At 49.9% G+C, this 21033-nt stretch overlaps 7 protein-coding genes; 5 read left to right on the top strand and 2 right to left on the bottom strand.

Annotated features, from left to right (window-relative positions):
- Window positions 1-506: 506 nt before the first annotated feature.
- On the bottom strand, window positions 507-1271 carry FFUJ_01569 (uncharacterized protein; the record flags this gene model as incomplete). XM_023577251.1 has 3 exons in its annotated part: window positions 507-727; window positions 775-938; window positions 1000-1271. The coding sequence occupies 3 exons, from the start codon at window positions 1269-1271 to the stop codon at window positions 507-509; spliced, it is 657 nt and encodes a 218-aa protein (XP_023424012.1).
- Window positions 1272-1870: 599 nt separating this feature from the next.
- FFUJ_01570 (uncharacterized protein) lies at window positions 1871-2800 on the bottom strand (the record flags this gene model as incomplete). Its single annotated transcript, XM_023577240.1, has 1 exon — window positions 1871-2800. The coding sequence occupies one exon, from the start codon at window positions 2798-2800 to the stop codon at window positions 1871-1873; it is 930 nt and encodes a 309-aa protein (XP_023424011.1).
- Window positions 2801-4830: 2030 nt separating this feature from the next.
- On the top strand, window positions 4831-6606 carry FFUJ_01571 (RGB-1 protein phosphatase 2A regulatory B subunit; the record flags this gene model as incomplete). XM_023577229.1 has 6 exons in its annotated part: window positions 4831-4874; window positions 4949-4989; window positions 5063-5160; window positions 5241-5892; window positions 5945-6525; window positions 6583-6606. The coding sequence occupies 6 exons, from the start codon at window positions 4831-4833 to the stop codon at window positions 6604-6606; spliced, it is 1440 nt and encodes a 479-aa protein (XP_023424010.1).
- Window positions 6607-7720: 1114 nt separating this feature from the next.
- On the top strand, window positions 7721-9172 carry FFUJ_01572 (related to UDP N-acetylglucosamine transporter (MNN2); the record flags this gene model as incomplete). XM_023577217.1 has 5 exons in its annotated part: window positions 7721-7963; window positions 8043-8068; window positions 8132-8148; window positions 8203-8543; window positions 8603-9172. 5 exons carry the CDS (start codon window positions 7721-7723, stop codon window positions 9170-9172), a joined length of 1197 nt encoding a protein of 398 aa, XP_023424009.1.
- Window positions 9173-10746: 1574 nt separating this feature from the next.
- FFUJ_01573 (uncharacterized protein) lies at window positions 10747-11269 on the top strand (the record flags this gene model as incomplete). XM_023577206.1 has 2 exons in its annotated part: window positions 10747-11132; window positions 11179-11269. 2 exons carry the CDS (start codon window positions 10747-10749, stop codon window positions 11267-11269), a joined length of 477 nt encoding a protein of 158 aa, XP_023424008.1.
- Window positions 11270-13303: 2034 nt separating this feature from the next.
- On the top strand, window positions 13304-16523 carry FFUJ_01574 (probable AMP deaminase; the record flags this gene model as incomplete). XM_023577195.1 has 4 exons in its annotated part: window positions 13304-13310; window positions 13400-14895; window positions 14957-16077; window positions 16136-16523. The coding sequence occupies 4 exons, from the start codon at window positions 13304-13306 to the stop codon at window positions 16521-16523; spliced, it is 3012 nt and encodes a 1003-aa protein (XP_023425597.1).
- A 927-nt stretch (window positions 16524-17450) lies between these two features.
- Window positions 17451-21024, top strand: FFUJ_01575 (related to cytoskeleton assembly control protein SLA1; the record flags this gene model as incomplete). XM_023577184.1 has 5 exons in its annotated part: window positions 17451-17648; window positions 17720-17907; window positions 17966-19113; window positions 19198-20946; window positions 20999-21024. 5 exons carry the CDS (start codon window positions 17451-17453, stop codon window positions 21022-21024), a joined length of 3309 nt encoding a protein of 1102 aa, XP_023425480.1.
- Between the last annotated feature and the right edge of the window lie 9 nt (window positions 21025-21033).

The raw sequence follows: 21033 nt of genomic DNA, 5'->3' as shown, positions 1-21033 counted from the left end.
TTTCAGTGAGGCTTGGGAATGTTTGAGTACCTAGTGAAGCAAACACATCGCCAAGCAAATACCCTCAAGACCAAGATCGAAAAGATTTCAGGTAATACATGGCGAAAGATTAAAAGTGGCCAACCCGACGACACAGGGCTGAATAGTCACCGGAGTCAATATTTGTTGCTGTACTATTCTATATACAAAACCAAAAACATGCATACATTCCACATCAAGCGCCCATCAAGTCTTTCAGCATGAGCGAATTTCAGATCTTATATATAATGTGATAAGCACACTTCATAGTTTCAAGCCATAACAACGTAGGCTATTCATAAAATGCGTCATAGCTGCAGTCATTCGCTCTGTTGAGCGCAAATACCCCATTGAGTAACGAGGCAAAGAAATGTCTTCCCCAGCAGCGGTAGCAGGACGATAAATCAAACCCGGTACACTAGCACCAGCGATCATGCTTGCAAGGTCCATGATCTTTGTATCAAGCTGCATATCAGCTTGTTTGGCACCTAAAGCAGGACGTTGAGTATGGCAATGCCGGCCCCAAAACCCACAAAACACAAGGCAAGTCTGTTGGAGGATGAGGCATCGTTGCCATAATCCGAGCAGTCATCACTGGAAACGTTTCTGCAAGCACGAGAGCTTAGACTAGAGCAGACCGCGGTTGCTGATGACGATCCCAAAGCCTGTCCACCGCCCTGAACTGTTGTACCTCCGCCACCAGGTACAACTATAGTGACACCATATTGGCCTCCATCTCCGAGGAAATTAACACACTGATCGAGTTTTTTTCGCAGGCATCAACGGCCGAGGTGCATGCAGCTTCGTTTGTAAATGTTGTGGCAGCATAGGGGAAGGCGAAATATGAGTTCGGGACGTAGGATGCTTCAGCGGTTGGTTCGCCAGTGGCCGAGGCTGGAGCTGTACCTGTGCAGACAGCGCTTGGCATCGTTAGCAGTCAATTCGTTCGTCGAAAAAGAAATCAGAGTTCTGAGCACTCACCCAGATGGACAACAAGCCGGTTCATTGTCGGCGTCCACGGCACACGTTTGGCCGTTTTGGCAGCATATGTCGCTAAATCTCTCGCCAAGCTCCTCAGAGCATCGAAATGTGTTCGCTGGGCATGAATCGTCCCGTCTGAAGATGACAGAGGCAGGCGGAATGTAGTATGCTGGGGCGTATACTGCCGTTGCTATTGCTTCTACTTGAGGAATGTTCTGAGCAGATGTAGAAACTGCAACGAGGCCAAGCCAGATGCAACTATAACTGAACATGACGATGGTTGAGAGCAAGCGAACGAGAGATGATTGGGTTCAGCTGCGAGAACGAGGCTAAGGCATCAAGAGGTTCTACTACAGGCCGGTAAATCATGCGAAGAGCAGCGAATGTTGGTTGAATTCGTGAATAGGAGAAGCCTTGGAGAGATCCTCGTCTCGTGTCTTCTCTCTCTCTCACTCTTTTTCCTTTCCCCGGCCCTCGTCTATGCTTCCTTGTCAGGTTCCAGGTCCAGCCTCCAAGTCAGGGACCTAAGACGATTCCAGTGGGGTCGTTAACTAAAAGGCTTAGCCCGTAACGTCGCAAGCACTACAAGGTTGTGTAAGGTACCTTAGTAGTGAGCAGACCATTCAGCTTGTTTCTTTGGGCAACAACATGACAGGCAAGCCAACCAGCTCAGCGTCCCAGGTTAGGCGTGAGATGATGTCATGGGTCCCTGTTGACTGAGCAACACCTGGCACTTAGCTAAAATCGACTCAATCAATGAACTTCACAATAGTTATTGTGTCAAGGTCAATGCTCACGTAAATGCATTATACCCCCAGTACGATTGTTGCTGTTGGTCAAAATATTTGAGATCGACCTGTAACTTGATTCTTCAAAACCCTCGGACATGGCCCAAAATCTGTCGTAGCCGATCCAGTGCCTTTGTCTGAGGCACAGCATCAAGACCTTGATTCTTAACTTCTACGACTTCTCTTCGAGCTTCAGCTATCAGAGGTTCCAAATCCCCCCAGACATACTCGGTATACCCATTTAACACCTTGTCCCATTGATCAAGGTAGCTATTCCTCACTTCGTCGGCACTCGTTGTACCAAAGTGGAGCTGCCGTTCGAAATCTGCTTCAGGTCCTGCCTGGTCAAGAAACTCGGGGTTAAAGTTGAGTAAATCATCCCAGCTAAAGCCAGAGAAAGCCGGATCTGCAGTGAATAGTGCTTCTCTCAGTTTGGCAGCTGCCTCTGGTGTAAGGCCCTCATCCTCAGCATCCGGATCATGAGCTCCAAGCAAAACACCATCAAGTGCTCCATATGATTCATCAAGTAGGTTGACTACAGCAGCGCCATCCATCTTCTCTTGCTCCAGAACAGCGCTTGGCGTAGATGGTATATAGTGGCTTTGGTTTGGGAGCCTTCCATGTTGACTGGCATCCTCAACCTCTAAATTGGAGTCGGCACTGAAGAAGGCGTCAAATGCTTCCGCCGATGCGCCAGAAACCAAATTTGTCTGGGAGCGTAACGATTCACCAGGGGCTATTGATCGCAACCTGTGCGATGATGCCTCGCCCGTACTGGATGAGTTTCTGCCAGTAATGTTGCTGCCACTGGAGCTAGCTTTTTCGTCTGGTCTCTGGTCACTTATATCTGGACCAGTTCCGAAGGCATGGAGAGCAAGCCTGCCAGAAGCTTGAAGTCTGCTGGTGATAGAGTCAGACTTTCCAGGATCGTTATCTGTGGCCTTTCCTTTCGATTTCGCAGATGCCTCGTTTCGTTGTTGTGCTCCCGGTTGTTGTCTGTTGTCGTTGTCCATGGCTGTCTATATCAGCAGAGGAGCATGAACAGCTATTGCTCCAGCAGTAGAGGCAATGAGTTGAGTGTCTTATCTGATAACTCGAAGGTAGAGAGGTTGATAGAAAAGTTCTAGAAGCCTGATGATGGGCACCTCGGTTCATTCGCTGTAGACGTCTAGGATATGATTAAACTATAAAATAGCCGCGATGAAGTTAAACCGGGGGGCACATGTCAAAACCGCTCCGGGCGGATGAGCGGGTGCCGATCGGCATGGAGCTTGGCACCGGATTTCCGAGAAACGTTAATAATGCCTGATACCGCTCGTGAGTCGACACCGAAACGGCTCTGACGAGTATAATTGAGTCAAGAAGCTTGCCTAGGTAGGTAGGTAGTTGTTCTTGAATGAGATGAGATCAAAACGGATCGCGCTCTATACTTTTACCACACCAGTGCTGACCGTGCGCTGACCGTGCTGCCTGCTGTCTATCTGAAAACCTTCCTATGGATGTCAAGTCATCCAAGCATACCCCGCTGTTACATCAAACTTGATCTAATATATGGATTAAGGCAGATGTAAGCTGCGTAGAAGCGCCCAACGCAATAGCCTGTCAGTGAGCCTCACTTTTAAGAACTAGAATGCCTACCTAGGTGGCTCTAGCTCTCGTCGCTAGCAGAGCTTACAGCTATGTATATCCCTGGTATGCGCAGAAGTCTGTCAAGATAGGTAAACTTGGGCTTCCAAGGGTTGAGTTGTTGGGGTCACTAGGTCGGTAACCCCTCACAAACAGAAGCAGCCCACACAGGCACGTTAAGTCATCGATTTTAGTATGCTGGTGGCGTCTAGCCTTGAGGCACAGCCTATTGTAGGCAATGAAGCCTTGGAGCTCTCTTGGGGCTTCTGGACCCAAGTGCCAACTCAGCTCTGAGCTATTGCTTAACACTCTTACTGGAGGTGGTCCAGTCTCTCTCGCAGAATCATCAACGTAGGGAACCTGACATGAGGGATCCACCATAAACTGTCCTATCCCATCGATCATTCAGCCAAGCCCAAACCAAGCCAGGCCAGGCCAACCCGAAATCGAACTGGATCAGATCAAAGCAGCTTGACTTTTGTTTCTGCTGCGTCACTGCCCTTCCCAGCTTGTTCTTGATATGTTGTCGACACAAAATAAGCCGTCTTGTCTGCAGCGAAACCTTTCCGTACGTAAACCTCACGAAACTCGATATATTACAGACATAACAATACCCACTACAGCTAAGCATAGGTGCCTAGTTCAAGACCTCCACTATTGTCTTGAGCTGTCTTCCTTTACCTTAGTAGGAGGTATCTTACCTACCTTCAGTTGGTGGCCAGGTCTTGTGCCGCCAGCCCAGTGCAGTGCAGTACAGTAGGCAGCTCACCAACCTACCTACCTAAGCACAGCGCAGCTCAGCACAGACTTCAGAGCGCTCTCCCTCCACTCGCTGTCTCCTCCCTCATCTCTTTGGCCCGCCCCTCCGTTGCTTCTGCTCCTCGCCCACATCCACATCCACATTCACGTCCAAACCAAAGCAGACCAGCCTACCACCATTACCACCCGACCATTATTCTTCAGCCTTGGACGCCTGCCCACCTCCTAGCATCATTCAGCCCTCCGCCGTCCTGCCTTCGATATCCCTTCCTGCCATCGGACAGGATAATTTTGGACGACGTCTATAGATCACGGCGGCATATCTTGGTAGACCCCACTGCGGCGCCGACAAAAGACGATATCCAGAAACGACACCACCGCCCATCCACTCACCACCTTACCTTACGCTATCCAACACCCACCGCAACACCAGATCAGACGTGTGCTGTTGTAGCTTCCATCATCCATCCATCTCCCTTCGTGTCGCCTCGACTCGTCAACTTCAACTACTTCCGCTGTTTCCAAGTTCTCGGCTCCGATTAATCCTCACCTCCGCCTTGGCCCCGCCATTCGAATCCACAGCTATCGATTCTGACCTTTGCCTCCCTCGATCAACAACCACAACCCCTCCTGACCCCCGCCCTCGCCGCTCACCAAGATGGTTGATAGCGAGACGAATTCGCCCACGTGGAAGTTCACGCAGTACGTAATCTATCCTGATCCCTTATTGGGCTCCTCTCGCGTTTTTGAAGGTGAAGCTGAGCTGTCGTGTGCAGGTGTTTTGGTGACAAGGGCGATGTTGAGGACATCACCGAAGGTATGTCACCACCCTCTGCCTACCTCAGAGCCAGTTGTCCATCATGGTTACTAACTGCCACGCTCTGATACAGCTGATATCATCTCGACGGTTGAGTTCGACCATACCGGAAACTATCTCGCTACTGGCGACAAGGGAGGTAGAGTAGTGCTCTTCGAACGCAATGAGACGGTACGTCACCCCGAATGTTTTTGCGTGCGGCTTAGCTTTGGTGCTGCACTATCTATTGTCGCCGCTGACCATTGATGCAGAAAAAAACCTGCGAGTACAAGTTTCACACCGAGTTTCAGTCACATGAGCCCGAATTCGACTATTTGAAGTCCCTCGAGATCGAGGAAAAGATCAACAAGATAAAGTGGTGCAGGCGACAAAACGCTTCACACTATCTGTTGTCTACCAATGACAAGACAATCAAGCTATGGAAGGTGTTTGAGAAGTCGCTCAAGGTTGTGGCGGAGAACAATCTCTCTCACGATGTAACTCCTGGGAGCATTGCAGGTGGTGGCGGCGCTCCCAAGCCTTTACCGTCTCATCAGTTTAAGAACGCCGCCGACCTAAAGCTGCCTCGGCTCACACATCATGACACAGTGGTTGCCGCCGTGCCACGCCGGACATACGCCAACGCACATGCCTATCATATCAACAGCATCTCGGTGAACAGTGACGGAGAGACCTTCATCAGCAGCGATGATTTGCGGATCAACCTCTGGAACCTCAATATTCAGGACCAAAGCTTCAACATTGTCGACATCAAGCCTGCCAATATGGAGGAACTTACTGAAGTGATCACAGCAGCCGAATTCCACCCCATGAGCTGCAACTGGTTCATGTATGCCAGCTCTAAGGGTACCATCAAGCTTGCTGACATGCGAGAGAGTGCTCTATGCGACCAGCACGCGAAACGTTTGTGCACCTGAAGTTCTTGTATAATTGCAAGCATGCTGACTACTCGTAGTATTCGAGCAGGAAGAAGACCCCTCGTCGCGATCCTTCTTTTCCGAAATCATCTCCTCTATCTCCGACGTCCGGTTCTCACATGACGGCCGATACATCTTATCTCGCGATTACCTAACTGTAAAGATTTGGGATATCAACATGGAGCGACAGCCTGTAAAGACGATACCGATCCACGAGCATCTCCGGCCACGATTGTGTGACACATACGAGAATGATAGTATATTCGACAAGTTTGAAGTTGTCTTCTCTGGTGATGCGAAGAACGTTATGACAGGCAGTTATAACAACAATTTCATGATCTATCCTTCAGACCCTGACAAGGAGGTCGAGGTGGTCCTTCAGGCGGACAAGTCGGCTTTCAAGGCGAAGAAGGTTGGTGTGCCCACACCAATCAACGCTTCGGCAAGCCCAACAGCCACCAATGGCAAGAAGGGTGGATCTAGGGCTGGTAGTCCAGGCGGTCAGGGCCAGCGAATGCGTAAGGAGACAGACGCGGACCAGATCGATTTCAACAAGAAGATCCTGCATATGAGTTGGCATCCCTTCGAGGACAGTATTGCGATTGCAGCTACGAACAATGTAAGTAAAACTGAAGCACACCTTTGTATGTCAACCATGGCTAACGTGCGGGCACAGCTCTTTGTCTTCTCGGCACTCTAGACCATGGTAACGGCGTTCATCTCGTAGGACAGTTAAGCGACCTAGTCCCTGGCTTGAAGTCGAAGTCGCAACAGCAAGAGTATAAGTACTTCAGCCTCCGTCATGGTGGGATCTGCCCAGTTCTTCTTGGGCAAGACGTGATATCTCGATGGTGTAGGAAACGATAATATGGAACAACACGACCTACTATACTTAGAAGCGATAGCACGTATCATCGATAGTGCTTGGAATGAATGCTATGCGGAGAGAAGGAAGAAAGCTGGAAGAGGCCCTTTGGATGTGGTCGTTGAAGAGACTGACGATAGAGAGCTACTGGCTATCTGTCTATGAAGCAAGCGAATGAACCAGCGGGACGAGCCACATGGGAGGGAGGTGAACGGATGCATTGGCTGGCGTTTGGTCGCCACGTGTAGCTGAAACCACAAAGAGACTATTGAGAATCAAAGAAATGCCACTCATGCCTGAGAAGAAGCCAGTTGAAATTATGGATGGCTATTCGCCCGCCATCCGAGTCAGTGGAGTCTCGAGGGAGACTGATGATGGGTAATGGTAAGTTTAGATGCAGGGGCCGCATTCAACGCCTCTGAGAAGAACACAAGTAGTTGATTGCTTGGTCACTTATTGGCCAATCCGCCATTTGTATTTGTATCGCGACGCAGGCCTATGTAAGCTTCATAGCCAATCTCTAAGGCTTTCGAGCTGCCATGACCTCTAATGCAGCAATGTTCCATCTCGTAGTACCTACCTGCGATGGATGGTCTGGTTGAATTCAAGTTACTTGAGATGAGATAGGGCTGTCCAGCTAGCACTAACTCTTTCCGTGTACCCAGTACGGTTTGGTCCAATGAAATCTTGGTGAGTATGCAGGTACAGTGGTACCGCTGGCCTGGTGCGGGTCAACGCCCAGCCTTACCTACTAATCGAGGAGTCTGGGTGTCCCTCGGCCCCAGTCTCATCTTGGCTCTTCTGCATTCATTACCTGGAGGACAAGCAAGACACAAGGGCAACACCGATAAATCAGCCCAGCCGCTTTTTGTCAGCAGAGCTCTTTGTTGAGGGATACCACCCGTCACTCCCTGTTTTTTTTACTATTTACACCTCCCATCCCACAGAGATGGCGACCGAAATATCTTCCCACATCCTCCGCAAGAGGACAGCAGCCCCCGACATGACGGTCCTCGAGAGCTCGGTCCGTCGTGGCAGCGCCTCTCACGGCGCTCCTGTTAATGACCTGGAGCAAGGATCGAGGTCATCAGTAGTGCAGAACATTGCCAATCTGGTGGCTGGCGAGGTCGGGCCTTCATTACTGACAGTCGGTGTCATGTTAAGCTTGATCTTTGGAGGATGCTGTTCAAATGTACGTTGTCATTTTCTGCCCCCCGCTACCAATTGTCTTACATGGCCATATGGACTGACCCAACCCATCCTGGCTTTAGGTTTATGCTCTTGAAGCTATCGTCAAGTGAGTTTCCCATGTGTATAATCATCCATACTGTGCTATGAGACTGATGAGTTATTTCTATAGCTTTGAACCATCAAGTGGTATGAAAATCGTCCGCGGCCCCGTGACCTACTGACGCATTCTTTTCATTACAGGAACTCTCTTGACGTTTGTCCAATTTCTCTTCGTCGCTGTGACAGGATTCGTCGCTCAGTTTGATAAGAACAGTCGTTTCTTCCTTACACCTAACAAGGTTCCCATCAGCCGTTGGATATTCAACATTGTTCTCTTCTTCACCATCAATGTTCTCAATAACCACGCCTTCAGTTATGATATTTCCGTTCCAGTTCATATCATCCTTCGATCTGGTGGAAGTATCACAACCATGGCCGCAGGCTATCTATATGGCAAGAGGTATTCTCAGATGCAAGTTGTTGCCGTCGTCCTCTTGACACTCGGCGTCATCTTGGCTGCATGGTCGGATGCTCAAGCCAAGGTAGACATTCCTTCTATGAGCTCTGCTAGACATACGCTAATAATGAATCTTGGCTATAGGGTACGAGTGAAAGCAGTGGTCGTCCAGCCTTCAGCACTGGACTAGTGATCCTCTTCGTGGCTCAGCTTCTTTCGGCCATCATGGGGCTTTACACGGAGGCAACATACGCCAAATACGGCCCTCAGTGGAAGGAAAACCTTTTCTACTCGCATGCCCTCTCTCTGCCTCTGTTCCTGCCCTTTGCTCCTTCAATGGCACGAACTCTTACTCATCTTATGACGAGCACCCCGCTACAGTTACCAGGCGTTTTCGGCTCGGCGACCACTAAGTTCCAGATTCCCAGTCAGATTCTATTCCTTATTACCAATGTTCTTACTCAATATGCTTGCATCCGGGGGGTCAACCTTCTGGCCGCTGCATCAACGGCTCTCACCGTCACCATCGTCCTCAACATCCGAAAGCTCGTCAGCCTACTTCTAAGCATTTGGCTATTTGGCAACAAGCTAGTTCCTGGTACACTCCTCGGTGCTATTATTGTTTTCAGTGCCGGCGGGCTATATTCAGTGGGTTCGAGAAAGAAGACATCGGCAGAGAAAGGAGTTTCTACCAGGGACAACAAAGGAAGCTGAGGAGCATGTTGCATATTTTCGGTGTAAAGGGTTTACGCGAAGCTCAACGAATTGTAGACGGCGTTGATGGTTTAGGGCGACCTTGCATATCACGAGAGACGATCTCAGTGTAGACGGACGTCTTGTCAATGCTACCATGTCGGCGTTATGGTGAATCTTATATACTAACCAATACCAAAAGCTAAAGGGCTTATACAGACTAGACAATTGAGAATGCCATTTTTGGATAGACCGTGTGTATTTACCATAGTTGTGTTCATATCAAGTGCCTGTAGTGCTCGTAAGGAGGAATCCGTATACCACACAAAATACCGACGACATCCTTTGAATGGGACACTGGAAGCAACTTGGACGGAATGAGATGTCGGTCAGGCCCATGCATCTTCAAGGTTGTCATTCGAACGCATATCATTCTGGTCTCCAACACCAACGCGGGGAACAATATTCAGATACGTCCCGTAGTCAACGCCGCACCCTACAGGTTATATACCACTCACACACTTACAAACTCATGGCAACGATTATCGACATCAGCAGGAGCCTGGATCTCAGACTCATCTGCTATCACCCAGACTTGTTTTCCCAGCATGTCGCATCCACAAACTGGGTCTCAGCAGACAACCTCTAAGGGGGAATCCACTCTAGCAAGACGACGAAAGACTGTTTCGCGCACTACAGTTCGTACCCAACTCGGTCAGCTGCGACCAACTGGGCGGTATGACTGCTTCAGGCTCAATTGGCACCCTATCTACGACGGCAAGTCCATCTGGCTCGTTCCATACCACTTATTCATGAACAGTGATATCGCTAAATGGATTGAGGGGGCTTGATGCTTTCTAGCTGATTCAGTTGAGTATGACTAGGATGTTGATCAGAGTGTCCGCGAACTTGTGGACATGATCAGCTCAGCTCAGCAGCAAGACGACTACCTAAACGTTCATTATATTGTGGTTGAACCGGCAAAGAGATGGGCCAAAATCCGGGCTATGAATGAATTGTAGGTCGTCAAACAGGTCCGGTTACTTTCAGGGAGCTAACTTGGCGACGCAGATACAATGCCGGCTATCTCATAGAGGCCGTAATTGCTCATAAGGAATACTATAAGAATAATTTACTTCTCAAGCCTATTAAGAAGCATGTATCTCTCATCATGGAGCCATTTTGGCCACGAAGAAGGCCAGTTAAAAGGCTATCCTGGTCAGACTGAAATCGAGCTATCGCTTTTTCGACTGTACGCTGCTACAGGTAATACCAGAGCTCGACCTGGCACAGTATTTTCTGATGGAACGAGGAAATACTGATGGAAATGAAGGGAAACACTTCTACGGCTGGGAAAGAGAGAAGAGAGGCGAAAGCGTGTGGCTGCGGTCGAACTCATATCCTCAATCGACGGCTTATTGGTATAGCCAAGCTTGTGTTCCAATCACAGCACAAAACACAACTTAAATACACGCTGTCAGAGCTGAATACCTTTTAATTACTGTTGCTGGCATGTTGCATCTCTCCGCAGAGAGTGGAAGGGTTTACCTAATGTCCAAGCATGGTCACAGGCACTGCATAAGCTGTGGGACAACATGGTTGATAGAGAGATGTACTTGACTGGAGGCATCAGTGTTATGGTACAGCGGGAGGACTTTGGAATTGACTACCTCCTCCCTCAAGGAACGGATGAAGGAGGCTGCTGTGCTGAGACATGCGCTTCGATTGCTTTCCTCACGCTCGCGCAACGAATGTTACACCTTAATCTCGATTCTCGATACGCCGATTTTGTCGAGATATGTCTTTATAACACTATCATGACGGCCATGAGTTTAGATGACAAATCCTTCACTTACATCAACCAACTTGCCAGCTCTAAAACTAACAAAAACGTGCGTGAGAGGTGGTTCTGGTGCGCTTGTTGCCCTCCAAACCTTGATGGAACTATTCGGCAGTTTGGGCGGCTATCTTTGGGATTATGGTAATGATGTCAAAGGCGTCTTTGTGAATTTCCACTTATACACCAGTGCCGAGTTACAATTCAAGGCGGGCTACTCAACTATCACACTCCGGCAGAAGACCGACTGGCCACGGGAAGGCAAGGCCGACTTCAAGTAATCGTCTACATCATTTTTGCAGACCGCCATCCGGCTTCGTTTGCCTGCTTGGTTCAAAGGAAGATTTACATTGTACCCACCAGCGAACTTGTGCCGCCTCAAATGTTGAGGAGGGTTATACATCTCTACGGCCTTCCTAACTCTCTGAAAATTCTCGGTTCTCACTATACATTCATGGTTTCGAGCCAATATTTATATCACCCCACCCCTACTCAAATTAAAGCAAATTATCCCTCGCACGAGGCCAATCGTCTATTACCTTGAAGATTTCGATAACCCCTCAGAATCTAATCATTCCAAGGATGTATTCATACGGAGAGACTCATCAGTTACTGAAGAGAAAGTGGACCATGAAGCGTCCGGCGAAGAGTATGTTACGATGCAAGCTAAAGGGTGGAAGCAGTCACCTTCAGCACTTGAACCACCATCGCCAGAGACTGCCGGGTCTGTGAATTTGTTTTTTGTTCCATACTATTTCAGAGCTAACAAGGAAGGGAATGGTCCGATGAGGGTTAGCATATCAAACGGTGGCAGCGAGCTAGGGGTTCTTTTCTCTGAGAGACTCTGACTGTGAATCTCCAATGCCTAACGTATAACCATGACTTGAAGGGTAGAAGAATATGGGGTTTCTTCATTCCACCTTCACCTGAGGCCTGACCGAGGACTTGGCTGGTATTGAGTGATGTCGTTTCCCGTTCGAGGATGTCGCGAGACAACACTCAGCACACGAATAACATTGAGTTTTAGATGATACATATACTTCTCTGAAAAGCGTCCTTCTTTTGGTTTAGAGAAGCTACCTCTTCGTAGGATCAGAACCATGACATACGCATTTGCAGTAGTGATTCACTTACACTCCCCTATCAAGCTTGAAAATCCCAAGAATGAGAAGCGGAAAGTGAAGCCACTGTCGAATTCATCTTGCATGAATACGTAGATGTACTTTGCTTAAACCCAATGCCCAAAGCACTTACCCTGTCACTCTTACTGCCTCAAAATCTCCTTGTCTAGGGGTCTCCTCTATCAAGACCAGGGATTTGACCCGATACTACGGTTGCAGCAACGGACCATGTAACGCGGCAGAGGACCCGTGTTTCCGAATTTAGTGGAGCTGGCGGTGACTTTGGTTCCTAATATTCTGATGAGCTTACTCTGTACCTACTTACTAACTTTTATGGCAGAGTTAAGGTGATTGATTCTTCAGCGTATTCGCGGCACTTGGTAAGCCAGCCGTGATCGAGCCTATGATTCGAATTTAGTGTCTCACTGTGCTCTGAAAGACTGCGGGAGTACGTTGCCTATCTAATGCTTAATGGCATCTATATTCCTCGCAACATGCCGAGCCCCATCTGCATCTTGATGCCATGCCTTTGATGGGAAAAGTCATGACTTTCGGATCTCAATCGGCGACAATTCAATGATGAGATCTGGTGATTGCAGCTCTTCCAGAATCGAGGCTTTAATCCCTTAGTAAGGTAGTTGGATATTGAGCCAAGGTTGATACTTTAAGTTGAGACCCCTGTCTTGTAGGAGAACGGCGGTTGCCGGTTCTGCGGAGCCCTATCTCGAAGAATATTCTGCTTTGAGGAGATTTATATGCATATCTGATATGGAGAAAAACCACTACTACCTTGAAACAGGCGCACAACACCTCCTTCATCCGGTAAGGGAGACTTTCCAAGGAGCAACTATCATGTGGAGCTTTAACTCAATACCGAGTAGATGCCTCAATGAGTTTAGATGGGACCTCTAACCCCCCGCCTTGCCTACGGCGTGCATTGCACCGACGCATTTTCCCGCTATGACCCGCTATAAACCCTGGTGTGTCACACCGTCATACCTTTCCTTGGGGGTTCGCTCTGTCTTTGCCTCTCTTATTGTAGACACACTTCCTAGTGCTCTCCTCTTTCAAACGTCCTCTCGAGAACTAGAATCGAATCAATCACCATCCCCAAAGCCATCACCCGAGGGAGGAGTTACAAAATCGAGGGAACTTGATCTGCTAGCTAAATCGTATTCAGATCAAGGCATCGCCATGACTGGTACGTATTCCACAGCTCGCCCTGCCTCTCCTCCGCTGCGCCAGACCCAATATCATGAACCCTGCTTTGGTTCTCGACGATAACGACAGCAATTGGACACTTTTCTGACCGAGAATATGCCACAGGCGGCCCTATCTTCGAGGAAAGCGAATCAAGCGCTCTTGATGTGCGGGCACGGGAGTCAGATGAGGAGATAGACGAGACTAGAGATTCTGGTGCAACCGGACATGGCGCCTCGCACAATGCCCCCTCTGACGCTGGCTCCCACACCGGCAACGAAGCTGAGGAGCTCGAAGATGGGATGCTTCTCCGCGACTTGCCCAAGAGAACTACTTTTTACGATCCTGTCGCTGAGCGTCAAATGAGCCAGACGGACGCAAAATACTTCTACCACCGAAACAAGGCCGATGCACGCAGCGGTGGTGGGGCTGGCTACCAATCTATACCGCAAAGTCCTTTCCTTGCTTCTGGGTCTCGCCCTGCAACTGAATATGGTGCCGATAGTCTTGTGCTAGACTCGAGTGGTCGTCGAGTCGATTCTTTCCCTCCTGGTTTGGAGATGCCAAACCCTGCCATTGACTCGGGGTTTACTCAATCACCTACAAAACTCGATGCGCAACCTGCCCCATTCCCACCTAGTCATCCTTCTGCCCTTCCTCATGCTGGCCAGGTTGCCCAGGATCCACGGCTACCTGACGGCTCCAGCAATGGCCTGCCCTCTGGTGGACTCTTCGACACTGAGCCCCATATCACTTCAGAATTGAGTGCTATCTCGAAAAACATTCAGAGAATCCTCGACACCAGGCGCAAATATATCGCCCTCTCGAATCAGGGGCCTGATGATAACCCAAGAGACGGCCCGGATTGGGAAATTTATCCCCCTCCACCAGAGCCGGCATGGCAGCAATCGTCGAGGCAAAGAGCAAGTGCTACAGAGCACGTACCAGGTCAAGAGAATACTGGCTTGAACGGTAGTAAGGATGCTACTGGGTCCATACCAGGAGAGTTGCCCCAGGAGCAGCATGAAGGTAGACGCTATGCAAGAAGGCGAAAGCCAGGTCAAGATATTGGAGAGGATTTTGATATGGCCGACATATTGCCTCTGCCGGGTGCTGATGGACGCTCATACAAGTTGGACGATAGCGGAGTCTATCAAGTATTTGAAGGTCACGATACTCAGACGCCTGCGATCAAGGTTCCTACAATCAGAGAATTCTACATGGACTTGGACGATATTCTGGACGTCTCATCTGACGGGCCTAGTAAGAGTTTTGCATTTCGACGCCTCCAATATCTCGAGGGTAAATTCAACTTATATGTCCTCTTGAATGAGTATCAAGAAACAGCCGACAGCAAGAAGGTTCCCCACCGAGACTTTTACAATGTTCGAAAGGTAGATACCCACGTTCATCATTCTGCGTGCATGAACCAGAAGCATCTGCTTCGCTTCATTAAGAGTAAGATGAAGAAATTTCCCAACGAAGTCGTACTGTTTCGCGATGGAAGACATCTCACCCTAGCCGAGGTCTTTGCTAGTATTAATCTGACAGCCTATGACCTGAGCATTGATACACTGGACATGCATGTAAGTCTTGCTCTTTGAACTCGATATTGCATTCAGAGAATTGAGTCACTAACTGCTGCAGGCTCATACGGATTCGTTCCATCGCTTTGACAAATTTAACCTCAAGTACAATCCAGTCGGAGAGTCCCGTCTTCGAACCATCTTTCTCAAGACAGATAACTTCATCCATGGCCGGTACCTTGCCGAAATTACCAAAGAAGTCATATCTGATCTTGAGTCAAGCAAGTATCAAATGGTTGAGTGGCGCATCTCCATTTATGGCAAATCGATTGATGAGTGGGACAAGCTTGCCGCTTGGGTGGTTGATAACAAGCTGTTTTCGCACAATGTCCGCTGGCTCATCCAGATCCCTCGCCTCTACGACGTCTACAAAGCAAGTGGTCTCATGGAGACGTTTGAACAGGTGGTCAAAAATGTGTTTCAGCCACTCTTTGAAGTCACCAAGGACCCATCAAGCCATCCCAAGCTGCATATCTTCCTTCAGCGAGTGATTGGTTTCGACAGTGTTGACGACGAGAGTAAAGTCGAGCGTCGGCTGTTCAAGAAGTTCCCTGTGCCAAAAGTCTGGGATACCAAACAGAACCCGCCATATAGTTACTGGATTTACTATCTCTACTCTAACCTGGTGTCGTTGAATTACTGGCGTAAGAAGCGTGGTTTCAACACGCTGGTCCTGCGACCCCATTGCGGAGAAGCTGGTGACAGCGAGCACTTAGCTGTTGCCGCCTTGTGCTGTCATAGCATCAGCCACGGATTGCTCCTACGAAAGGTCCCCCTTCTTCAGTATGTCTTTTATCTGGACCAGATCGGCATCGCCATGTCACCGCTGAGTAACAATGCCCTGTTCCTTGCCTATGAGCGGAACCCCTTCCACCAGTACTTCAAGAGAGGTCTCAATGTCTCACTATCTACGGACGATCCTCTGCAGTTTGCGTTCACCAAAGAGCCATTAATCGAGGAGTATGCGGTTGCGGCACAGATTTACAAGCTGAACTCAGTTGACATGTGTGAGCTCGCCAAGAACTCTGTTAAACAAAGTGGTTACGAGTTGTCCATCAAGGAGCATTGGTTAGGGCGTGGCTGCAATAAGCCAGGAAAGGAAGGAAACGCCATGGTTAAGACAAATGTTCCTGATCGAAGGGAAGAGTTCCGTTACTTCACCTTGATGCAGGAGAGAGACGTGTAAGCGAGTGGCCATTTCCGTATGATCGATCATTTATGCTAACACGATTGTTCCCAGGCTGTCGAAATATGTCACTTACAATGCTGCGAATGAGCCTCCTGCGCAAGCTGCTGGCAATGAAAGCAAGATGTCAGAGTCAGTAACGTCCCTGGCTGGCCAAACCGCTGGCTTGGGCGTCGCAACGGGCAATGAGACTGGCAATGTCGAGACGTCTTCACCGGTTGGCCATCACATTGCAAAGGTCGCATCCCAAGTTGGTCTGTCGGCCGGCCGAGATCAAGCATGGTCCAGCGATCCTATGTCAGACCATCATCTCTCTGGAACCGATCCGAGAATGTTCCCAGGCATTTTTACTCGTGGACACCGCACAGGTAGCCATCGGAATCTTGCTCAAGTTAATGACGGCCGTGACACTGAAGACGATATTTTCGGCCCCGAAACCTGATCCTTGCTAGTCTCGGCCGTGTACTTAGATGTGAAACCGTTTGAACACCGTGAATAGAATTGCTTTAGGTATTGGAATGGATGAACAATTGGACACCCGACAGGTGTGGATAGACAACGGCGTACTAGGATTGAGTAATCGACTATTTGCTCTCCCTTCGGCATGATATAGGGAAACTTACGTGATAACAAAGATATAAAGTATTAGGTATCTAAATAATCAACAAGGTTGTTCTCTTTGGTGACTGGATTTCGTTCATCAAAGTTCACTCCTAGTTCACTCCTTGTTTTTGGCAGCGTGTGGTAGATGACCAATGAGCTTCAACCTCTGGCCGAGAAAAACATAAAAATCCTGAAGACCTAAAAAGATATCGCTCATTATCGCTGATTGTTCTTACAAACCTCCCATCTTCTATAATCTGGCAGCTGGGGTAAGTGAAGCTCATGGCCTATCTCGGCCCATGTACATAATACAGGGTAGCTTTACCTGCTAAGTGCAGTGCTTAGCTTTGAGCTGACGTTACTTTAAAGCCCAACCTGCGCCAGATAAAGGGGTGACGCACAATATGCACCGGCAATGCTCCGCTTCTGGCGACCCAATCCACCTACGAACGAATTAACACATAGTGGATCATATTCTACACCCCAACGTTATACCGCAATCAGAGATTCTGGTTAATGAACTTGGTAGGGGGAAGGTACGGTACGTCGGATCGGTCCATACCTGCCTTACCAAGGTAACCCATTGATTTGCTCCTCAGACAAACGACGCACTGCGTCACTTCGCATCGCATCGCATCGCATCGCATTGTAGAGTCTTACTTCTAGCCAGCCCCTTCAATTCTCCATACTCAATTCAACAGAGGTTTCTTGCTGAAGAGACGTACTCGCGCGGTGCAACCGATCGAGCCGAATCAAGACCTTCGACATGGGGTTCCTGGGTGTCTACCGGGCTCTCTACGACTACGTGCCCCAAGCTGAGGGAGAGCTCGCAATAAAGGATGGAGACTTGCTCTTCATCCTTGATAAAAACGGCGACGATGGCTGGTGGAAGGCAAAGAAGAAGGCCGGCGCTGATGACGAGGAAGAGCCAACAGGCCTTATTCCTGGTAATTATGTCGAGGAGGTAAGTTGACGCCAAACAACCACAGCACCATCACAGCACGGGTACTAAAGCTTCATTTCTGAATTTAAAAGGCCCAGCCAGTAGACCATGCTAGAGCTCTATTCGATTACACGCGCCAGACGGACGAAGAATTGTCATTTCACGAGGATGCTACACTTGCTGTCTACGACACGTCGGACCCTGACTGGATCCTGACTGGCCTTGACGGCGAATATGGATTTGTCCCTTCCAACTACATCGAAATGGGCGCGCCTGCTGAGTCTGCTCAGCCGCCGCTGCCGTCTCCGCCGCCCGCGCTACCTTCAAGACCACCACAGGCTCCCTCAATCTCCCCCCCCGAACCCAGAGGTGGCATCTCCGGACCTACCGAATGACACAGCGCCTACTCCTTCGAACCCTGCTGCTGCTATCGCAGGCGTCATGCATGGCCGCTCAGTTTCTCAACAATCTCAGCAACCTGCGGCTCCTCGACAGCCCCCTCGTGCGTCTGTTACGTTTAGCGAACCCCCCGAAGTCGAGGACGAGCCCGTACGATCACCGACTCTGCCAGCCCGACCAAGGGTACCAGCGCCACCATCTCCAACTTATGACGAACCCCCCTCCCCTATACACACCCGTAGTTTGCAAGACCACAGGGACCCGGATCGTCGCCAAGATGTCGAGCGTACTCCTGGCGGCTTTCATATGTATAACATCAACGAGATGATTTCCATCATGGGCAAGAAGAAGAAGATGCCCACAACATTAGGAATTAATCTTTTAACAGGTATCATACTGGTTGCTCCAGAGCATGCTTCTGATGGACCTTCACAGGAATGGACCGCTGACCGCATGACACATTACTCGCGGGAGGGAAAACACGTTTTTATGGAACTTGTGCGCCCAAGCAAGAGCGTCGACTTCCACGCCGGAGCAAAGGACACAGCCGAGGAGATCGTTAGTATGTTGGGCGAATTGGCTGGAGCTGTACGTGCCGAAGGACTCCGTGAGGTGATCATGGCTGGGACACAAGGCAGCAGTGGCGGTGGCCAGAAAAAAGGCCAAGTCCTGTATGACTTCATGGCACAAGGTGACGACGAGGTAACTGTTGCTGTGGGAGACGAGGTGCTTGTTATCGACGATACGAAGAGCGAGGAGTGGTGGCAAGTTCGCCGGCTCAAGAATGGTAAAGAAGGAGTCGTCCCTAGCAGCTATATTGAGATCACTGGCTCTATCTCACTACCCTCGTCTAGCGGCATAAACTCGGCCAAGTCCCTCGTCGAACAAAACCGCCTCGAAGAGATCCGATTGACCAAGGAAGCCATGAAGGCCGGCAAAGAACCTCAGCAGGTAGGACCGGGAATGCCTCTCCCTGAACGAGGCAGTAGCCTCATGGCACGAGAAACTGGTAATAATTCGGGACAACAGCGGAGCCGTCGAGAAAATGGACGAAGTGATGGCGGCAGTCAAAGCCGATCAAAGTCTAGTAAGTTATCACTTCATCAGATTGCTCTTTTCACTTAGATGTATGCGATGGGACTTAGGGCATCTGCTGACATGCCTTTCATAGAACCTGACGCGTCCAAGGTGCGCACCTGGACAGACCGTTCCCGGTCTTTTAGTGTGGAAGCCCAATTTCTTGGTCTGAAGGACGGAAAGATTCACTTACATAAGATGAATGGTGTCAAGATTGCAGTTCCTATCACAAAAATGTCGCGCGAGGATCTCGAGTATGTTGAAAACTTCACAGGCATATCCCTTGAAGATGATAAGCCGTTGGCGGACGTCAAGAGAGCTCGGTCTGCCGAAAAGAAATCCCCTGAACGTAGTACTTCAGCAGGCGCAACGGTCGACAAGGATGCCAAGTCCGACTACGATTGGTTTCAGTTCTTCTTGTCTTGCGAGGTTGCAGTGGGGTTGTGTGAGCGCTACGCACAAGCCTTTATCAAGGATTCCATGGATGAGAGCGTGCTTCCTGATGTGGACGCCACCACTCTGAGAGCCCTTGGAATTCGCGAGGGTGATATCATCAAGGTCATGCGTACCTTGGATGCCAAATATGGCCGCAGCCGCGGTGGAAAGAGAGGAACCGCTGATGGAGTTGATGGTGAAGGGGGTTTATTCTCTGGACCCGGCGGTGCGCTACGAAACAACACCCGAAAGGGTCGACCCGCGCCAGCGGTCCAAACAAGTGATGTTGTTGATGCCAGTGCCTTTTCGCGAGGCGAGTCCTCCAAGACTGGGGAAAACGACAGCAGATCACCCCCGCCCACAAGTCCTACAAATAAGAGCCCCGAACCTCGTCAAGCATCGAGCTCTGGATTCGACGACGATGCTTGGGACGTGAAGCCTAGCAAGCAGCAATCGCCGCCTAAAGCTCAGCCTGCTGTTGAGTCTGTTCAGAAGCCTGCCCCTGAGCCTGCTCCTGTCTCACCTCCTCCCCCGGCCCTGACTGGCTCGATGCAAGAGTTATCGCTGCTCTCAACGCCTCTCGAACCCACCAGGGCTGAACCAGCACCCGCCCCGGCACCGGCGCCTGTCATCGCTGCTCAGCCAACCTCGACACCCGTATCGCAACCGTTGGGCGGCGCTACCCCCTCATTCTTTACATCTGTTGCTCAGGTTCGGCAACGTCCTACTCCCCCACAGGGGACTGCGAACCAGGGCTCTCTCGTCCCTCCACCACCTCAGCGACCACTTTCAGCGCCGCAATCAGCCCAGCCCAGCGGCTTTGCACCTCCCCCCATGATGCCGCAGATGACAGGTGCTCTGCAAGGCCAAGTTGCGCCTCCTGGCCAGAGCCTGAGCGAGATCACACAAGCCCGCCTGCAACAGCAATACACGGCTCAGATGCAGCAACAGCAAGCCCCTCAGCAAATGCAGCCCAATATGACTGGATTCCCAGGACAACAAGGCCCTGGCTTGATGTCTTTCCCCACTGGCGCAGGACAGTTCATGCAGCCCATGATGACTGGAATGCAGGGACCGAATCAGTTCGTCCCAATGCAGGCTCAATCCACAGGTTTTCAACCGCCCTTCCCCGCCACGCAGTCGATGTATGGAGTACCTACAGGAGGCATCAACAGCTACCTGCCTCCAGCTCTTGAACCCCAGCGAACAGGTATGCCAGGATTGCAGCCCCAAACTACTGGCATGACGAACATGGGTGGTATCGGTAGTATGAACAACGTGCAAGTCCCTCAGCCTCTGCAACCACAGCAGACTGGTCCACCTCCTCCGGTGCGATTTGGCGTGACAAATGAGACCAGGAAACTAGCGCCTCAGGCAACAGGGCGTAGGGCTAACCTGGCGCAAGCGAGTACGTTGAACCGATTTCGGCTGTATATGTATAATGCTAATGTTCTCTACAGCCCCCCAGAACCCCTTTGGTTTTTAATTCTTGAAA

Source organism: Fusarium fujikuroi, chromosome FFUJ_chr01, assembly GCF_900079805.1.
Source record: "Fusarium fujikuroi IMI 58289 draft genome, chromosome FFUJ_chr01".
Lineage (NCBI taxonomy): Eukaryota > Fungi > Ascomycota > Sordariomycetes > Hypocreales > Nectriaceae > Fusarium > Fusarium fujikuroi.
The sequence above is the reverse complement of the archived record's forward strand: the minus strand, read 5'-3'. Positions and strand labels throughout refer to the sequence as shown.